The 18,277-nt window shown below is 51.0% G+C and overlaps 2 protein-coding genes across 2 annotated transcripts in view; one reads left to right on the top strand and one right to left on the bottom strand.

The window, feature by feature from the left end:
* The window catches only part of LOC142457194 (AP-2 complex subunit beta-like), a 26,299-nt gene extending 19,620 nt beyond the window's left edge, over positions 1-6,679 (bottom strand). Inside the window, 1 exon segment of the mRNA XM_075558541.1 lies at positions 6,473-6,679. Coding sequence (XP_075414656.1) covers positions 6,473-6,679 — 207 coding nt within the window.
* Positions 6,662-17,908, top strand: LOC142456734 (arpin). Its single transcript, XM_075557968.1, has 6 exons — positions 6,662-6,769; positions 8,309-8,384; positions 11,095-11,227; positions 14,903-15,109; positions 15,708-15,871; positions 17,168-17,908. Exons 1-6 carry the CDS (start codon positions 6,678-6,680, stop codon positions 17,174-17,176), a joined length of 681 nt encoding a protein of 226 aa, XP_075414083.1. The 5' UTR covers positions 6,662-6,677; the 3' UTR covers positions 17,177-17,908.
* The last annotated feature ends 369 nt before the right edge of the window (positions 17,909-18,277 follow it).

An 18,277-nucleotide genomic window follows, 5' to 3' on the forward strand; every position in this document is an offset into this window, starting at 1 on the left:
GTGTATGTAAGCATGTATCTATATTTTCCTTCCGGCTATTTCCCCACAAGTGAGCATGCGATTTCTCCTGGAACCACCAGGCTTTGTCAGGACAAGATGTGTCAGATATGGTAAGATGTGATCTCATGCATAAAGCCTACGACTCCACACACCAATGCACTCCCTCTTTGTTTCACTGCTACGCACACGTGCACAGCTTTAGTGAGACAATTCCTGAGAGAGCTTCGATTTGATCAGGGTCATTGAGAGCCAAAAGCTGCATGAAGAATTTCTCATGTCTGAGGCCAGGAGGAGTGTTCTGCATACCAGCTCCATGGCCCCCGTGGTCTCAAGCCTGGCTCCTTTCCACTGCCCACATAGCCCAGTGTAAGGGAGGCACTCGCTCTAGGGCATATTTCCAGCTCTAGCTTCACTCCTTTGGGGCACAGCATCAGATGAGTCAGCACAGAGTGTGGCCAAGTATTCCTGGAATTCTTACCACCGTAGCACAGCTGGCAACAAGCTAACCATGTATGGACATGACACAAAAATGCCCTTATATCCCACTAACCCAAATGAAACCTTCTTGTGTCAGCTGCTGCCGGGTTGGTTTTGATGTGTGTCAGAGAAGAACTAAGCTCCATAGGGGGAATAGATGGCCAGGCCTTTCTTCTGAGGGGCTCTAGATGGAGTGAAACCTCCAACCTTTGGCAGTAAAGACCATTAATCATTTGCACCACCCAGGGACTGCATATTACATGTTCCTCTTCTTAATGTCCCTTCACCCAAATCTCACTCTAATGTCACTTGATGTGTTACACAGGGTTCTCTAGAGAAACAAAACCAGATTGCTAGTAATTTTATATATATTTATAAAGATAGATAGATAACACAAGAAATGAACAGTGAAATTATAAAGCAGTACAAATGGCTCAGTGCAACTCACTCCCGTGAGAGAGTTGTGAGACACTGGCAGTCCTTCAAGTCTTGAGGGCCACCAGTTCGTCCTCTGTAGAGAGAGCTGGGCTATATATCCCCAGGCAACAAACAGCAAGGCAGGTCCCCAACTGTCACTAACCGTCAGTCCTCAGCTCCAGAGATGTGCATTCCAATCATGTGGTCTTAAAGGGACCTCAATTTAAAGCGACACAGTCCACCGGCTAATCATCCCACAGGTAGTGTAGCCTGTAAATTGAGACACAGAACAAGCACAGCTGGTCAGATGATCAAAGAGCAAGAGACAATAAAAGCGAGACTCACCAAGCCATTTATCTCTCTGCCCTTCAATTAATCTCACTTGTGTTTATCGGCCAGGCTGGCACAATAAACTAACTATCTCGCTTGACATGAAGCAAAGGAGACCTCTTGGCAAAGAAAAGAGAGTGGTCTCAACTTCAGCAAAACTACTTACCATTGAAAATGTCACAAAGCATACATACTCGTGTGAACACACTGTCAGTTCCCCCATGGCACAGAGGGGTCCAAAGCTTACGTTTTTGTAGCCGAAATTCCATTTGTGCCAACAATAATTTCAAAAACAAAAATAAGTTGCTGTTGTTTTATTATTGGGGGCTCATGCAATGCTTATAACAATCCATACATCCATCCTTTGTGTCAAGCACATTTGTATACCTGTTGCCATCTTCATTCTCAAAACATTTGCTTTCTTAAAAATAAGTCTCAAGGGAAATGTGATGACTCCATATTCAGAACAAGAGGACTCCGTTGTTGAATATGAATGCCGAATGCTACTCTCAGGACATACCTGCATGCTGTGTTTCCAGACAGATGTTACACCTCAGGGCGTTTGGCTTAAAGTTAAATTGTGCCATTGAGCCGATTCCAGTGTAGAGTGGCCCTACAGGACAGAGTGGAACTGCCCCCAGAGGGTTTCCAAGGCTGCCACTTACCAGGAACAGATTGTCCCATCTTCCCTCACAGAGCAGCTGGGGGGTTTGAACCACTGACCTTTCAGTTAGTCATCAAGCGCTTAGTCATGGCTCTGCCAGGTGTCCTACGAGAACATAAACTGCAAAGTTAAATGCAAAAAAAATCTAACAAAGTTCTATTTTAAATGCTTCCTGGTTCATTTAGATTTCTCTGCCTTGGTGGTGCCTGGTCCACCTAGTGAGCTGACGCAGCAAAGTTGCAGAACCTGCGACCCAGAGGAGATTGGTCTTCCCAAGTGTAGTGCTTTCCAGCATTGGTGGCGAGTTGGTCTGCAAACAAGGTCACCCCTTCAAATCCACCCAGCTCTCTGCAGGAGTGAGATGAGGCTTTCTACTCCTGTAAAGTTACCTTCTCAGAAGCGCATCCTTTGCTATGGAGTCACCGTGGGTCAGAATGAACTCGGTGGCAGTGAGTTTTTGGTTTGTCCTACAGAACTTCCTGCAGTGATGGGCAGCTTCTGAATCTGCACTGTCCAATACGGTAACGACTGGCTGTTTGTTGGTACGTACTGAGCCTTCCAAACGTGGCCAGTAAGACTGAAGGATGGAATTTAAGTCTTCTTTCAGTTTAATTAAACAGTCTTAACTGGCTGCTTAAATTTGGAGCCACGGTGTAGGGGAAGATGACACAGAAGGAAGGTAGGAGGAGGGCAAGATAGCCAGGGAATCAGCCTGGGAGTGTTTGGGGGCAGGAGGGCCCAGGAAGGACTAGCTGTGCCCTGAGGGCTCCTGCAGGACTCTTCTGTTTCCTCCTTCTCTGCCTTTTACTGAGAAGGCAGAGAAGGTCAGCCAGGGGTTGGGCTAACTTACCCAGGAGGTACAGTAGCTGGGTCTCCCTTGAGAAAGAAAAACCCGAGAACAAATGGTTGCATTCGAAGATGGTGTTGGCAGAGAATAGTGACCACACCAGGAACTGCCAGAAGGACGGACGGATCTGTCTGAAAGAAGCACAGCCAGAGTGCCCCTTGGAAGTGCGGATGGCAAGACTTCGTCTCACGGACTTTGGACATGTTCTCAGGAGAGACCAGACTCTGGAGAAGGACATTGCGCTTGGTAAAGTAGAAGAGAAGCCAAAAAAAAAAAAAAAAAAAGAGGAAGATCGTCAGTGAGCTGGATGGACACACAGGGGCTGCAACAGTGGGGCCAAGCCTAGAAATGACGGGCCAATTGTGAGGATGGCACAGGGCCTGGCAGAGCTTCAGTCTGTTGTACATAGCGGTTCTAAGAGCCGGAATTGACCCCAGGGCACTTAACTAACAACAGCATACACATAGAAGAAAATTATATGAATTATATACATATATTACAGACATATAATTTTCATAGATCTCCACATAACAAATATGTACAACATACACTAAAAGATTTAAAAGTTATATTTCATCACTATTGGCATCAAGATGAATAGTATATATCAAAATAATTTCTTTGACCTGAAAGTTCCTTTTTCTTTCTGCTGACATATGCGTATGCATATGTATGTTGTTGGACTTTTGGCGGAACGAAGCACTGCCAGGTTCTGTGCCAGTCTCACAACTGTCATTATGTGTGAGCCCATTGTCGCAGCCACGGCGTCAACCCATCTCATTGAGGCGCTTCCTCTTTTTCGCTGAGCCTCCACTCTATAGAGCCTGATGTCCTTCTCCAGAGATCGGCCTCTCCTGAACGTGTCTGTATTAGGTTGGGTTTGCAGGAGAAGTAAAACCAGTGATGCTCATTTACATATAAAAGGGAACTTGATATCCAGAAGGCGCCCCAGCCCAGTCCAACTCAAGTTCATGGGTCTGATGCTAGCCAAGCCCTCTGCAGACTCACAGAGCTGCAGCAGTGAAGTGGGAAGCAGGGAGCTCACAGGCCAGTGGGTGCTGAGTCATATGGATCCAAGGTCAGGGGATATGTCACAGGACGCTGACAGTTCTCCAGGTCAGCAGCTCACATGGGGTCACTCTTGGAGGCAGACTCAGTGAAGTCCCAGCCAGGAGGAAGCGAAGAGCCAGAGAGAAGAGAGAGAAGAGCCTCACTCTCTTTCTTACCCCCTCAAAGCAGCAGCATCAGGCTGTGACCTGATTAATAGCTTCAAGTTAACAAAAAATTAAATGGCTACAAATATCCAAAACATGGGAACAAAGTCTCACCATCCCCAATGCTAAGGACATGCTGGTGCTCATCCAACAGAGGTTTGTTTATTCTTCTGGGAGTTCGTAGTATCATTCTTCACCAGCGCCAGAGCTCAAAGGCATCAATTCTTCTTTGATCTGCATTATTCATTGTCCAGCTTCCAAAGGCATCCAAGGCAACGGAAAAGAGCATGGCATGGGTCTGACAGGTCGCCAGATTAGGGATCAGGGGGTTGACTCCACCAAACGCCTACCCTAAGCGAAAATTAGCTGGTCATGCCACAATAAAGGGGTGGGAAAGGAATCAGGCTCACATTAGACGTCCGAGGGGACAATTCAAAGCGGACCTTGCTCAGATCCTGGGACATAATACATCACACGCGTAGTCCTGAATATAGCATGCTCCTGAAACGGAGCATGCGCAGACTACACTCACCTACTTAGGTGCAGGCGCAGGTCAACCTTCACAGGTCAACCTCACAGGTGCCCATGAACTTAGCCATCAGGCATGGTAATACCCACAACCACGCCCCCTCAAGGAATGTAGGAGGGGATAGCAGCAGGGCCAGCTGTGTGTCTCTTGGTGGTTCCGCTCTGCTGGCACCACGCTCTGGTTCCACTCGCTGCTTCAGACACTGGTTTCACGTGGGTTTTAGCGCTCTCCGGAAGTGGCCTTCTTCAGTGGGGAAATCTTGCACAACCTCCTCTCAGCTTTGCATGCTTTCCAGAGATAGTGGGTACCCTTTGAGACTGTAATACCTGAAACTCCCCTTTCCCTCCTAAAAGTAACTCGGATTATGAAAGTGCTTCTGCCCCATGAATCCTTTCAGCGTTGAGAAGAGCCAAGGTAAACCAACCCAGAAATCTAACAGGGCAGACGCACCTTAATCTTCAACATGGCATTTTTGTTTTTTCATGCTTTGAGGAGCAGATTTCCCCAATGCAATACGTGATTGGGTTTCCTGACTTTCGCAGACCTCGATTGTGAATCCCAGGAAAATGCAATCCTGGACAACTTCAGTCTCTTCTCCATTTATCATGATGTTGTTTATTGGTCCAGGAAGGAATCTTCTTTTCTTTACAACAACAACCACAACTCCAGTTGGTGCTGACTCATAGCAACCCGACAGGGCAGGGTAGAGCAGTCCCTGTGGGCTTCTGAGACTGTAACTCTGTACAGGAGTAGAAAGCCCATCTTTCTCCTGCGGAGCGGCTGATGGTTTCAAACTACTGACCTTGCAGTTAGCAGACGAACTTGTAACCATTAGGCCACCCAAGGCTCCTTGTTTTCTTTAAATTGAAACATCATTCATATTGAAGGCTGTCCTCTCTGATCTTCATCAAGTCCTTTTTGCTTTCAACAAGATTGTGTCACCTTCAAATCACAGCTTGCTAGTGAGTCTTCCTCCAATCCCGATGCCATAGTCTTCTGCACATGGTCTAGCTTCACATGCTATCTCTTCAGCAAACAGAGTGAGTATGGTGAAATGTACACCCCTGGCATACACCTTTCCTGGTTTTCTTTTTAATTGAACTTTTCAGTGTGAAGTAGGTGAAGGTTTACAGAGCAAATCATCTGTTGTATATTCACTATCTCATCAAACCTCCCAATGTCTTGACCTTTCTTTGGTGAATTGAAATCACACGGTCTCCCCTTGTTCTGGTCCAACAACTGTCCCTGGCTACAGGTTCCACATGAGCACAATAGATGTTCTGGAATGACAGTGCTTTACAATGTTACCCATGTCCCAATGTTCTGATCTACGCAAATGCCTCCACATTGTCAATAAGACACAAAGATCTTTGTCTAACTACAAGGATATTTATTTGGGGGCAGGGGGAGGATGGCTGTTGTCTGGGGCCCACGGAAACCCTGAGGTGAGAGGGGGAGGGCACACAGCGCTCTCACACTGTCTGGCTACCTCCCTTTGAAAGAGCCCTTCGGCCAGAACAAGGTCTCCCTGGATAGCCCCACACACTCCTGGGCTCACTCCCAGGACAGGTTTGAAAAACGATTCTGCCTTCTCTCTGCCTCAACCTGAGGGCCACTGTGCCAGCACAGGAAGGGATGGGCAGTGGTAAACTCATCCAACCCCCTTTTACAGAAGAAGGAGCGTGGGCGCAGAGAGGTTGAGGAGTCCGTCCAAGCGCACACAGCTGCATCCAATCCTTGCTCAGGTTCCCAGGCTCAGAGTTATTTGTCCCAGAGCTCTGGAGCCCCTTCCTCAGCCACTGTGGGACCACGAGAGGGCACAGGTCGGCATAGCGTCATTCCTGAGGGCTGTCCCCCTCTTCCCCGTTCCTGCTCCCCCCAAACGCATCCTCCTACATATCTCCTTTGTGCGTGTGTTGGGACAAGGGCCTCCCTCCCCTCGCAGGGAAGGAGGGAAAGTACCCTGAGCCCGCGGACGCAGGTCCCTAACCCGCGATGGGCGTCGCGCAGGAAGCCCGCTCCCAGCGCGCCGGACCGGCGGGAATGGAGCTCGGCTCCTTTAAATCCCGCCCGGGCGCGCCCGAGCGGAGCCGCGCCCTTCCCGGACCCGCAGCCCCGGCCCGGCGCGTCTCCGCCACTCTCCGCCCCGCGCCTCTGCTCCCGGGAGCCGGCTCGCGCCTTGGGCCTCCCGGCGCGGCCATGAGCCGCATCTACCAGGACGGCGCCCTCCGGAACAAGGCGGTGCGGAGCGCGCGGCTGCCCGCCGCCTGGGACCCTGGCGCCCACCAGGGGTAGGCCCCGCCGCCGCCTCTGGGAGCCACCCCAACTCCGCCACCCCAACTCCCCAGGCTGCGGGTGGCACGGAGGAAGGGAAGATTGGGGTGCCCACATTGCCCTCTCGGGCCCGCGCCCCGCAGCCCGAGCTGCACCCCCTGAGACAAAGATGCGCAGGGCCACAGGCCGGCTTGCCCGCGGGCTCGGACCTGTCCCGACCTCTGTCCCTCCTCCAGCGCGGGCCTTTGCACGGGTGCCCACCCCCTCTAGAAAGGACCGCGCCCTTGGGGTGCCGGTGGGAGTTGGCGAGTCCAGGGCAGAGTTGGGTGCAGGAGAGCCCGCCCCGGCGGATATCCAGATCCTAAAAGCAAAGGAGCCCTTCCAGTCAAACTGACACGCCACTCACACCCCTGCCGGGAGCAGATCCCGCGCACAGCGACCTGGGATCACGGAGTAGAACCGCCCCGTGCGTCCCGACGCTGTCAGTCTTCAGGAAGCAGGCTGCCCAGCCTTTTCCTTTGGAACAGCCGGTGGGCCCCTGTTTTCTTTTAGCAGCCAAGTGCCTTAACCATTGTGCCACCAAGACTGCCTGAAACCCAAATGCTACCTCCTGTTTTGTATGTGGTGGTTGTGACAAAATAAGAGTTGTTTTCCAATCGTGATTTCCTCCCCCCACCCCACACACCTTGTCAGCCTCTCTCCCATTTCTGCATTCCCAAAGAGGGAGCCTCCGGTGCTGATTTTATGCAGAGTGGAACCAGAAAACCTCGGGTTCAGCTGATCTCACGGGCCACCCTGCCATCTCAGTCTGGTCAGGAAAATCCTAAGTCCCCGCATCCCTGTTTCTCCAGCTCCACCAACCACTTCCGTGTTAGGTTGTTGAGGAGCACTGCTGGCGTAGTATGCTGCTAACCCAAGGTCAGAGTTCAAAACCACCGACTGCTCAGGGGAAAGTTGAGGCTTTCCACTCCTGAAGACATTGACAGTCTGGGAAACCCACAGGGGGCAGTTCTGTCCTGTTCGAGAGGGTCACTAGGGGTCAAACTTGATGGCCCTGAGTCATTAGGTCGTCCCCTATGTGATGTGAATGACAACAGAAATATATGCACGGCTTTAAAGTCAATGAGAAGGGATGATCATAGATAGCCCTTTAGAAACACCCCCCCCCCTGCCCAAAATTGTTTTTCGGTTAATAAAAAGGCAACATCCTTTATATGTAGTAAACGTTTTGATAGTTTACAAAAACCCTTCGTGCCCACGGTCTTTGTCACCTGAGGAGCAGTGGGGAGTGCTGAATGTGTTCTCTGCCTATTGTATGTAAGACTGAGTTCTGGGCTCTGCAGGGGGGCCCATTGCTTGGTCTCAACAGCACTGCCCTCTGGTAGTGCCCTCACTTGCACACCCACTCTGGGATAATAAAATCCACCCCTCCCACCGCCCCCCATCCCCCCACCCCCACAGGTCAGGATCTTGCTTCGCGGATCTTGGGCCATCACACTGGAAGGGGGCTATTTTCTGGCAGAGCTGACCCATCCCTTCTCTTCCTCTTGTCTCAGGGGCAACGGGGTCCTGCTGGAGGGAGAGCTGGTGGATGTGTCACGGCACAGCATCTTGGATACCCACGGCAGGAAGGTGCGCTGCTTCTGGGGTGGCAGCTCGGCGCTGGCTTTAGTCCTTCCAGAAGTCGCTCCCTGCTCCAGGCTCTGCCAGTGCCGAGGACTGGGGAGGGATGCAGCTTCTTCACTGAGTGGTGCACGGGTTGTTGGGAGATGTGTCCCAACACCAACACCAACCAAATGTGGCTGAAGATGGGAAGGGATCCATTCAGGCCATGCTGGGCAGTGTGTGGCCAGGAGGAAAGGCCCGGGTCGTAGCTCAGAAAACAGACCAGGCCCTGGACCCAGATAGTGTGATTGGGCTGAGATTGGGAGCCTGAAAGCAGGAAGGGGTGAGGTGGATGCTTCAGGACTCAGCTTGTGGATGCCCTGAGGAGGGCCTGCAGGGGTGACTTATGAAAGGAATGGGGCCAGGAGCCTTGCTGGGCATGGAGTAGAGGAGGGGAGGAAGGCAGGATGGGTGGCTGGCTCTTTGTTCTTAGAGTCTAGGGCCCAGATCCCTTCCCTCTGGCCTGGTACTTCCCACTGCCTCAAAGTAGCAGGCAAGGTCAGAGAGGGCAACCAACGACCTCACCCCTCCTGGGTACCAGCTCTGATCCTGGGCAGTTGTGCGCATGCCAGCCCTTGGGAGTGGGTTATCATAAATGTACCGCTACGTTTGTTGTTTGCAGCTCTATAGAAGCAGGGCGGCTCTTGGCACCGACTCATCTTTTTTCATTGCTGTTTGCGACTGGGCATCTAAGAATGTTGGGCGTTTACAAAGCAGGTCACCTGTGTGGACCTGGATCTCCACTGGGTGCACATTGGTGGCAGGGACTATGGGAGAGGGCTGCTGTTTTCTGGGCTTTTATTTCCACGCTTCATGTGACCTCTCCGTTGTTGACAGTTAGTGACTTCCCATCTCCTTGGAGCCCCTGCCACTGTTGCTCTCTCTCATGTCCAAGGTGACATCTTACACAGCCATCTCTTTGCTGTCGCTCGTTGCTGCGCCAAAGGATCCCTGCCTGTCTGCCAAATAGAATCCCAACCCAGAGCGCCAACTGAACGGCTGCCTCCAGCGGATGCTGCTTGTTCTGAGTGTCCGCGCCACCCCATGGCATGACCCGGATATGTTGACAAGGTGACTCGTTGATAGTAGCACCCTGTCAAGGTGGCCAATGGTGCTACCCAGAGCCTTTCTCTCTACCCCATGAGAACGCCCCCCCTCCCAGCCCCCCACTACTTTGATGCCAAGAAATGCTTTGCTTCGCCCTTCCTGGCCATGCCAATCTGGAGTCCTGAGCCAACCTTCTCAGGAGAGTCCATGTGCACGCCCATGCTGAGGCCGAACTTCTGCTAGGGCTGACTTGTGCCCAGGCAGGCAGGGTGCTCTCCTCAGCCCGCTCCAAACTTGCTTCCTCCAAGTTTCTTGGTGAAGCTAGAGCTAAAAAAGCAATGTCCAGTCAGGTCGAGCTCCTCCCTTGGCCATTCCTGACCTCCCTCATCCATATCCACTCACCTCGGCTAGATCCTCAGGAACGCCAGTCCGTCGTGATGGGCTCTCCGACCTACCCCTTCTGACTGCCCCTCGCTCCAAAGCTCATTCCTGCCCTGTTGCCAACTTGTTTCCTGAGAGACCCTCTGGGGTCTTTGCTGCTCCGAAGGATTCCTTCTTATTTACCAGATAAGTTCCCAATGCCAACTGGGGATCTGCCTCCAACTGATCACGCTTGCCTTCCTAGCCTCGGCTTCCCCAGGTCTTGGCCAAGTGGCTCAAGGCGCTCCACTGTAGGTGGGACTCTAGATTTCTGTGTACCTGTCTTGTGTTTAATATCTATTCTAGTCCCTTACCTCTGCACTTGCAGGTCTCTCTGCTCTCTGAGACTTCACCTTCCTCAGCTCTCCCAGGAAGTGGGCATCTCTTCATCAGTCTGCTGGCATCATGCGTTGGCCTTTTCTTGTTAGACTAGCCGGCAAATAGCAGCTAGGGTTCGCTTCCCGCTTAACACCGTGCTTGCTCCTCCCCAGGATCCCATTGAAGCCTTGCAGCATTCCTAAGGGTAGCCATCACTTCACCCCTGGCTCGCAGAGGATCCTGGAGCTTGGGAGGCTGGGAGTGATTTGTTCCAGGTCATGAATCTGTTGGAAGAGGCAGAGGGGCCACTGGGCCCAAGGTCTTTCTCAGTACCTTTCCCATGACACGTTGGCTGTATCCACTTCTGCTTTATGGTGTTCGGGGTGCTTCATGCTTTGTGCTTGGCTCATGGATTTTTGCATGTACTTTCTATCCTGGTCATGTGCAGGCCTTGTGCCCACCCTACTATGGACCTCTAAACCTCAACTCGCAGCCATCTAGTAGATTCTGACTCATACCAGGCCTGTAGGACAGAGTAAAACTGCCCCCTGTGAGTTTCAGAGAGTGTAACTGCTTCCAGGAGTAGAAAGCCTCCACTTTCTCCTATAGAGTGGCTGGTGATTTCGAACCGCTGACCTTGTGGTCAGCAGCCCAACATGCAACCCACTACACCACCAGGGCTCATTGTGTGCTCTACTGAACACATGAATGAATAAATGAATGAATATTTGAATGGGGGACATCAGCCCAGCTTGAATATTTTTTAGAGCTGAGGTGGGACTTGAGGGTTAAGGTGAGGTTGAGGAGGGCCACGCCCAGAGCCCAGGGGAGTTGTGTGTTGAGGTGAGCACAGTGATGGCAGCCTCCTCATTCTCTCTCTGCCGGACCACAGGAACGCTACTACGTGTTGTATGTCCAGCCCAGCAGCATCCACCGCCGCAAATTTGACCCCAAGGGAAATGAACTTGAACCCAACTTCAGCGCTACAAAGAAGGTGAACACGGGCTTCCTCATGTCATCATACAGTAGGTATCCTTCCACCCTTCTCCCTCAGGGCCCTCCCACAGGGCGTTCTTCCTTGGCCCCTGAACCTCTCAGCCCCTAGATAATATCTTCCCAGGATGGTTAGCCTTGAAGCTACCTTGGGACCAGGGTCCTGTCTAGCTTTCTATTTCCCTTCCATCTTCTCCTACAGGCTACAAGACCACCCATGACCTGGCTCTGGACTCTTAACTGGTTGTGTCCATCTGTTTAGGTCATGCTTCTTAGTGGTTTGATAAACACTAAGTAAACAGTCTCCATTTTGTGATCTGATGTGAGTGGTCAATCCATTGGAAGAGGCATTTATTCCCTTGTGGGAATGGCCTGCATCCAACAGCTGTAGATGTTTTGGCAAAGCCTACCCTTTCTTGATCCTGTATCTGATTTGTCATCCTCTGACCTCCTGGTCTGGGGACTTGAGCCAGCAGCCTTTCATCTGACTTGCCGATTTTGGGATTTGTTAGCTTCCATTTTGAATCATGGCATTGGCAAACATATTGACTATACCATGGACTTCCAGAAGAACAAATCAAATTGTCTTGAAAGAAGTAAAACCAGGATGCTCTGTAGAAGGGACGATGTCTAGACTTTTATCTTGTGTACTTTGGACATGTTATGAGGAGACAATAGCCCCAAGAGGAGAGTATCGTACTTGGTAAAGTGGTGTCAGTGAAAAAGAAGACCCTCAGTGAGATGAATTAACACAGTGGCAGCAACAATGGGCTCAACCTTAGCAGCTATTGTGAGGCTGGTCCAGGACGGGGCCGCGTTCCGTTCTATGGTACATAAGGTCACTGTGAGTCGGAGCCGGCTCGAGAACACCTAACAATAACAACAACCCCCAAAACCCTGCGAGCCAGCAGCCTGCTGCCTGACCTGCTGCTTTGGGGTTCTTCCGCCCTTGTAACCATGTAAGTCAGGAGAAGCTTCCAGTAAGAGGGGATCCGTAGAGCATCTGGAGACCACTAAAGTTTGTTCCTGCTTCAGCAGATCCTCCCTACCTCTCCCCAAAGCAGTAAGACTCAGGATCTGGAGAGATCCCTGCCTGGCCTCCATTGTTTCAGGAGGAAGGCAGAATTCTGTAGTGAGTTTGGAGACTGACTCGTTGTGTGATCTTAGAGCAGTAACTTAACTTCTCTGAGCACAGGTTTTCTCATCTGTAACATGGGAATCTTAAAGATGGAGTAACCCTCACTGAGATTTACTGGTCAGGAAGATACTGTGCTGACACATGCTTTACAGGCCTCATTTCGTTTACAGCTGCTGTCAGTCCTGTCAAACAGGCACATTTTCTCCCTCCTTTTCAGGCGCAGGGCAATGAAGTAATTTTCTCTAAGCTCAGATTCATGAGTACCCACAGGCCTGCTGTGCAGTCTGTGAGGGGTGACTGAGGCAAGGCATCTAGAGCACTCAGTCACAAAAGACGCTCTGTGGGAGTAGCAGAGGGAGGAGGAGAGTCGGGCATAGGAGGAGGAATGGAAGGGGTAGCTGGCTAACTCCATGAACAACTGCCCCCTTTGCCATGAGACCAGAACTGGAGCGTGCACAGCGACCATTACCGAACAGCTGATTCCTCAAAGACACTACAGGAATCCTGATCTAAACAGGGATTATATGGATCAGAAGTTCAAATTCTCAGGGACTCCAGACTTTCTGGAGCCATGGAGGCTAGATGAACCCCTGAGCCCAGGGCCCTGAGATCATCTTGAAACCTGAAACCAAACATAGGTATCCCCGAAAGTTTTTTAGTGAAGACTGTTTTGAGCAGTCTGATCAGTCAAGATCAATCTAGATCAGTGGTTCTCAACCTTCCTACTGCCATGACCCTTTCATACAGTTCCTCATGTTGAGGTGACCTCCAGCCATGTTTTCATTGCTACTTCATAATTATGGAAAAATGTAATTTTGCTACTGTTATAATTGGGATACCCCTGTGAAAGGGTCATTCGACCCCCAGGGGGTCGCGACCCACAAGTTGAGAACTGCTGATCTATAGGGTATTAAATTGACAACAGCTACTCTTGTGGATTAGACAAGAAGCATGGGGGCGGGCAGTGAGTTTATGGTGATGCAGAAGGGACACTTGGGGAAAAGGAGGCCGGGCATGGCGCCACAACTTGAAGAATGTAATCAATGTCACTGAATTGCTGGTTGGGGTTCCAGTTCATACGAGCAATGACTGATGACTGGTGGCAGATAAGTTCTCGTAGTAATATCGTCTTAGTTTCGTGAGGTACCTTCAGCAAAAGGCATACTTCTATGTCAGGAAAAACCATTTTGAGGTCAGGGCTAATATAAGATTTTTAGCAAAACTTAGATGAACATCTTCTAAAATCACCGAAGCTTCGTAACATAGATAGGCTGTCCTACGTAAAACAATAGTTTTTAGAAGCACCAAGAATTTTGAGGAATGCTGGAAAAATTTACGAAATGAACCCCAAGAGGGAAGACAGTTAACCCGGTGAATGAAGAAACAGCGTCCGAAGAGCAGACACTGGTCGAAGACTATAGGATGACCATTGTTAAGGTAGCTCTTGGAGTTGAGCTCTCACTGGCTCGGCGTTTTCAGTGGTAAGTGATCAAGCTTTGGGTTGAACGGTTTCTAAAAGCACTGCATGAAGATGGGCTGGCTCGAAGGGCTGATCTTTCCAACAAAGCTGAAGCTCCTGAGGACGAGCCTTGCCGCTGCCAGTCCAGTCCCGAGCGAGCGGCGTGCGCCAATCGAAACGGTGGCTTCTGAGGGAGCTGCGGGGCCAGTGAAATGAAGGCAGAGAGATCAGCTGAGAAGTTCTAGTGCCGAAATTTTTGGATTCCAAAGAGGTCATATTGGTAGATTTTCTCAGACCTGGTGATTGCGGAACTTATTTTGAGGAGGATTTCAGAAAATTGAAAACCACAGTGGTGAGGAAAAGGCCAAGGAAGTTGGACCAAGGGGTAATTTTACCCATCAGCTGTGCAGCTGCTCCGTCTTTGAGGGTAGCAGAATGGCTTGTGAAAATCTCATTGGGGTGCCTTACCCCATCTACCCATGGCCCTACCCCTGGTCTGGCCCCTTCAGGCGTCCTTTTGTTTCCCAAACTCAAAAGGATATTTCAAAGAAGAATGATTTGAGACCCCAAGAAGGCCAAAGCTGCCATTTTGCCCTGGTGTAAATCAGAGAATGCAGAATGTCTGGGAGATGGAAGCGCCACCTTCCGAAGAGGGTGGACCTAAGTGTGGACGACATACTGAGAAAACGGTAGCTTCGCGATTTGATGTTTCTCTTGAAGAACATTTTCTATGACTTTCTAGCCATGCTTTTTGACTTACCCTCATATTCTCAGGAACAGAAATCAAAAGAAACGTAAAGGGGAAAAAAAGAAGAAAGAAAAGGTAAACATAAGCCCTTTGTAAGAACTTCAGGAGTCTTGGTGACATAGTGGATTATGCCTTGGGCTACTTAACCACAAGTCCAGCAGTTCAAACCCACCAGTCACTCCGAAGGAGAAAACTGAGGCTTTCTGCTCTTGTAAGATTCACAGCCCCAGGAAGCCACAGGAGCAGGTCTCCCCTGTCCTGCAGGGTAGCTTTGAGCCAAGCTTAATTCGATGGCAGTGAGTGTGTGTTTTTGTTTCTGTAAGTGAATCGATAATAACCCATCCAATGCTGTCTATCTGCAGAGGTAGAAGCCAAGGGGGACACGGACAGGCTCACCCCCGAGGCGCTGAAGGAGCTGGTCAATAAGCCAGAGCTGCTGGCACTGACGGCGAGCCTCACCCCAGACCAGACCGTGGCCTTCTGGATGCCCGAGGCACAGATGGAAGTGATGGAGCTCGAGCTGGGGGCCGGGTTACGGCTGAAAACGCGGGGAGATGGCCCCTTCCTGGGTTAGCAGTACAGCCTTCCTGCTGACATAACTTCTTGTGTGGGAGTTGAGGACTCCTGGTCCCCTTCCTGAGCCTTTCCTCGGAGCTCATGGCCACTGGCTAGTCCAGTCTCGGTGGGCCCCAAGTCACTTGATATTTATTTTAAAATTCCTGGACACATGCCTTTGGGGTCTTGGCCTGGATGCCCTGGATTCCAGAGTGTTGTCCAAGCCCATGGTTCTTGTGAGCAGCCTTATAGCCTAGTAATCTAGTGCAGTGGTTCTCAACCTGTGGGTCGTGACCCCTTTGGGGTTCAAATGACCCTTTCACAGGGGTTGTCCAATTTATAACAGTAGCAAAATGACAGATATGAAGTAGCAATGAAAATAATTTTCTGGTTAGGGGGGTCCCCACAACATGAACTGTACAAAAGGGTCGCGGCATTAGGAAGGCTGAGAACCACTCAGAGACTCCCTCACCACACCCTGGCCGAGACAGTACAGAGGACAAAGGCTGAATCGAGTCCCACAGGACCCCCCACCCCAGACGAAGCCCTCCCCTTCCCCGCAGTGTTTCCCACGCAAGGCAGAAGGCCATTCAGCTTCTCTTCTTCTTTCAGAGTCATTAGCCAAACTGGAGGCAGGAACCGTGACCAGATGTAATTTTGCTGGGGATGGAAAGACAGGCACTTCCTGGACAGACAACATCATGGCCCAGAAGTCTTCAGAAGGGGCCACTGCGGAGGCCCGCGAGCAGGGAGACGGCGCAGAGGACGAGGAGTGGGTAGGTCCGGGAGACGGCTGTGGACCTGGCCTTGGAGTGCTCCTCTCTTCGGGTAGTGTTGTGGGACGAGGGGAGGACAGCAGCTCGTTTATCGGTCGTGATAAGCTCCTCATGGAATTCTGAGGGGTGAGCCCAAGCCTGACAGCCACGGTGAGGGGGACCTGGACGGGCAGTGTCCCCGTTCCGCTGCTTGTGGCGTTGCTGAGTCACAATGGACTCCAGGGCACCCTACATCCACGCACCAGAAACATTCCTACAAGGTTCCGGGGGCACACCCTCCGTCTCAGTATCTGGTGCTGCCCGAACAGAAGCCCCATCCGCGAATGGCTTCAAGAGCAGATGTGAATGTGCTCCCCTTTGGAGGCTCTGCATCCAAACCGGGCCTGGCAGGTAGACCCTTCTGTGAATCTCTTAGTGCGCAGCGTCCATTGACCGCTGTCCGTGCCCCTTGGCATGTCTTTGCATGAGTGCCGCTGTGGCTACTTTCGTAACTCAGAAGTGATTGGGTTTAGGATCCACCCTACGTTGGATTTTCTCATTAACATAAGAACAGGAAAGGCAGGTTGCAGCCCCAAAAATAGATGTCTCAGGGGAGACAGTTTGACCTGGAACCTTTCCGAGCTGGGTCTGTCTGCATGTATGCCCCAAAGATGTAAGGAAACCAGGAGGATTGGAAGAAAGGGGTACTGAGGAGAGCCTGCAAAGGCCAGTAAATCTCTCAAGCATTTCCACTGCAAGTGATTGCATTAGCCGGGCCGGGTCAGGCCAGGCCGTGGTGCAGGCGCATGAGTGATTGGCTTCTTGTTTGAAGTAGCTGGGAAGTGACTGGGTTGCTCCTCACTAGTTTTTCCCCCTGGGTCAGCCTCCTGGTTTAGCATCAGGCTGCAGGCTCTTCACAGTTGGGTTGTTTTCCTAAACTGTATTTCACTCAAAGATTTGAATCGCTATCAAAGGCCCCAATTTGAACAGTAAAAACAAAAATGTTTCCCAACAGGAAAATGAGCCATTTATCTAGGTGATAAAGATGCTTTTTATCTATCTATCTATCTATCTATCTATCTATCTATCTATCTATCTATTTATTTGGGGGTGACAGAGAAAGCAAGGCCAGATAGAATTGAGAGTCTGGATTCTCTTTTGTCTTGGGACGGGGGATCTGGACTGCAAAATCACTGAGAGCTGCCGGCCTGGCTCCAGGGCGAGCCTAAGGAAGAGAAGCTGTTTACCCAAAGACTCACTAACATGCTTTTACTAAGAGCTCTCTCTTTGTGTCTCTGCCCCCTTGGGTTTCCCCAGGATGCCTGAAGTTCATGGGGGACAGCAGGCCTCCAGGGCCCCACCAGAACCTGCTGTGGCGCTGTTGAGAGGTTCTTCCACCCACTTCCACTCTGGAGCTGAAGACAAAGAGCAATCCACCTGAATCAGCCTTACCTGATCCTTCCTACCCCCATCTTGGAACACCCTTTGGATAAGCTCCTCTCGTGGGGGTGGGGGCATACAGTGGCTCAGGGAAGGACCCTCCCTGGGTGAGAATCTAGTCTTCTTAGACCTTTTCCATCCTGGCCCATGATCTGGAACTTATTTTGAGAGACAGGTGGTAGACAAGTCTGGGGCAGTCTGAGATGAACTGGCTTGGTCTTGGTGCAGAGTTGGGGAGCATCCATTGGTCAGAATGGTGGGGGAAGTTTCCAGGGGGCACTTTTCTCTGTGCCTGCGATTCTTCCTGCTTTCTTTCCACACACCCACACCGTCCCAAGCCCCACACTCTGCATTGCAGCCTCTGCTCTCCTGCTCCCAGCCTCCTTGTCCCTGTCCCTTCTTTCTTCCACTGATCCTGTGCCCCCTCCGAGTTTCCTGTCTGCTGCTTCCTTCCTGGGCTGGTTCCTGGTGAATGCTGTTCTCTGCGAGGCCAACAGTGTGCACTCTCACTCCCCATCTCTCAGACTCACTCTGCCAGGCTGCGTTTTTGAAAACACTTCTGTTGTTGTTTTGTACCTTGGGAACTTTTTAATAAACAAGTAAATTTTCAGAAAAGAATTCTTCCAGCGTGCTGAGTTCTTGTCGCGTAAACAGTGTTCCAGCTGAGTAGCGTCCCGATTGGAAGGACTCCCATTTCTCGTTGTTCTTGAACTTTGCCTTGCTGGCTAGTGTACCCAAATGCAGATCCGAGGAGCGAGAGGGAGTTAAGTGTTCATGTCCTAAGGAGGAGTAAGGACTGGGGGGCACGTAGATGGACCTTGCTTGACTTGAGGAAAGACAGGGGGTGGCGGTGAGCTCACAACGATGGTGAATTAAGATGACAAGGAGTCGGGGTTCCCTAGTGGGTTATGCTTTGGGCTGCTAACTCCAAGGTCAGTAGTTACAAAACTGCTCCTCAGGAGAAAGATGAAGGCTTTCTACTCCCGT

Source organism: Tenrec ecaudatus, chromosome 9 (genome assembly GCF_050624435.1).
Source record: "Tenrec ecaudatus isolate mTenEca1 chromosome 9, mTenEca1.hap1, whole genome shotgun sequence".
In the NCBI taxonomy this organism is placed as follows: Eukaryota; Metazoa; Chordata; class Mammalia; order Afrosoricida; family Tenrecidae; genus Tenrec; species Tenrec ecaudatus.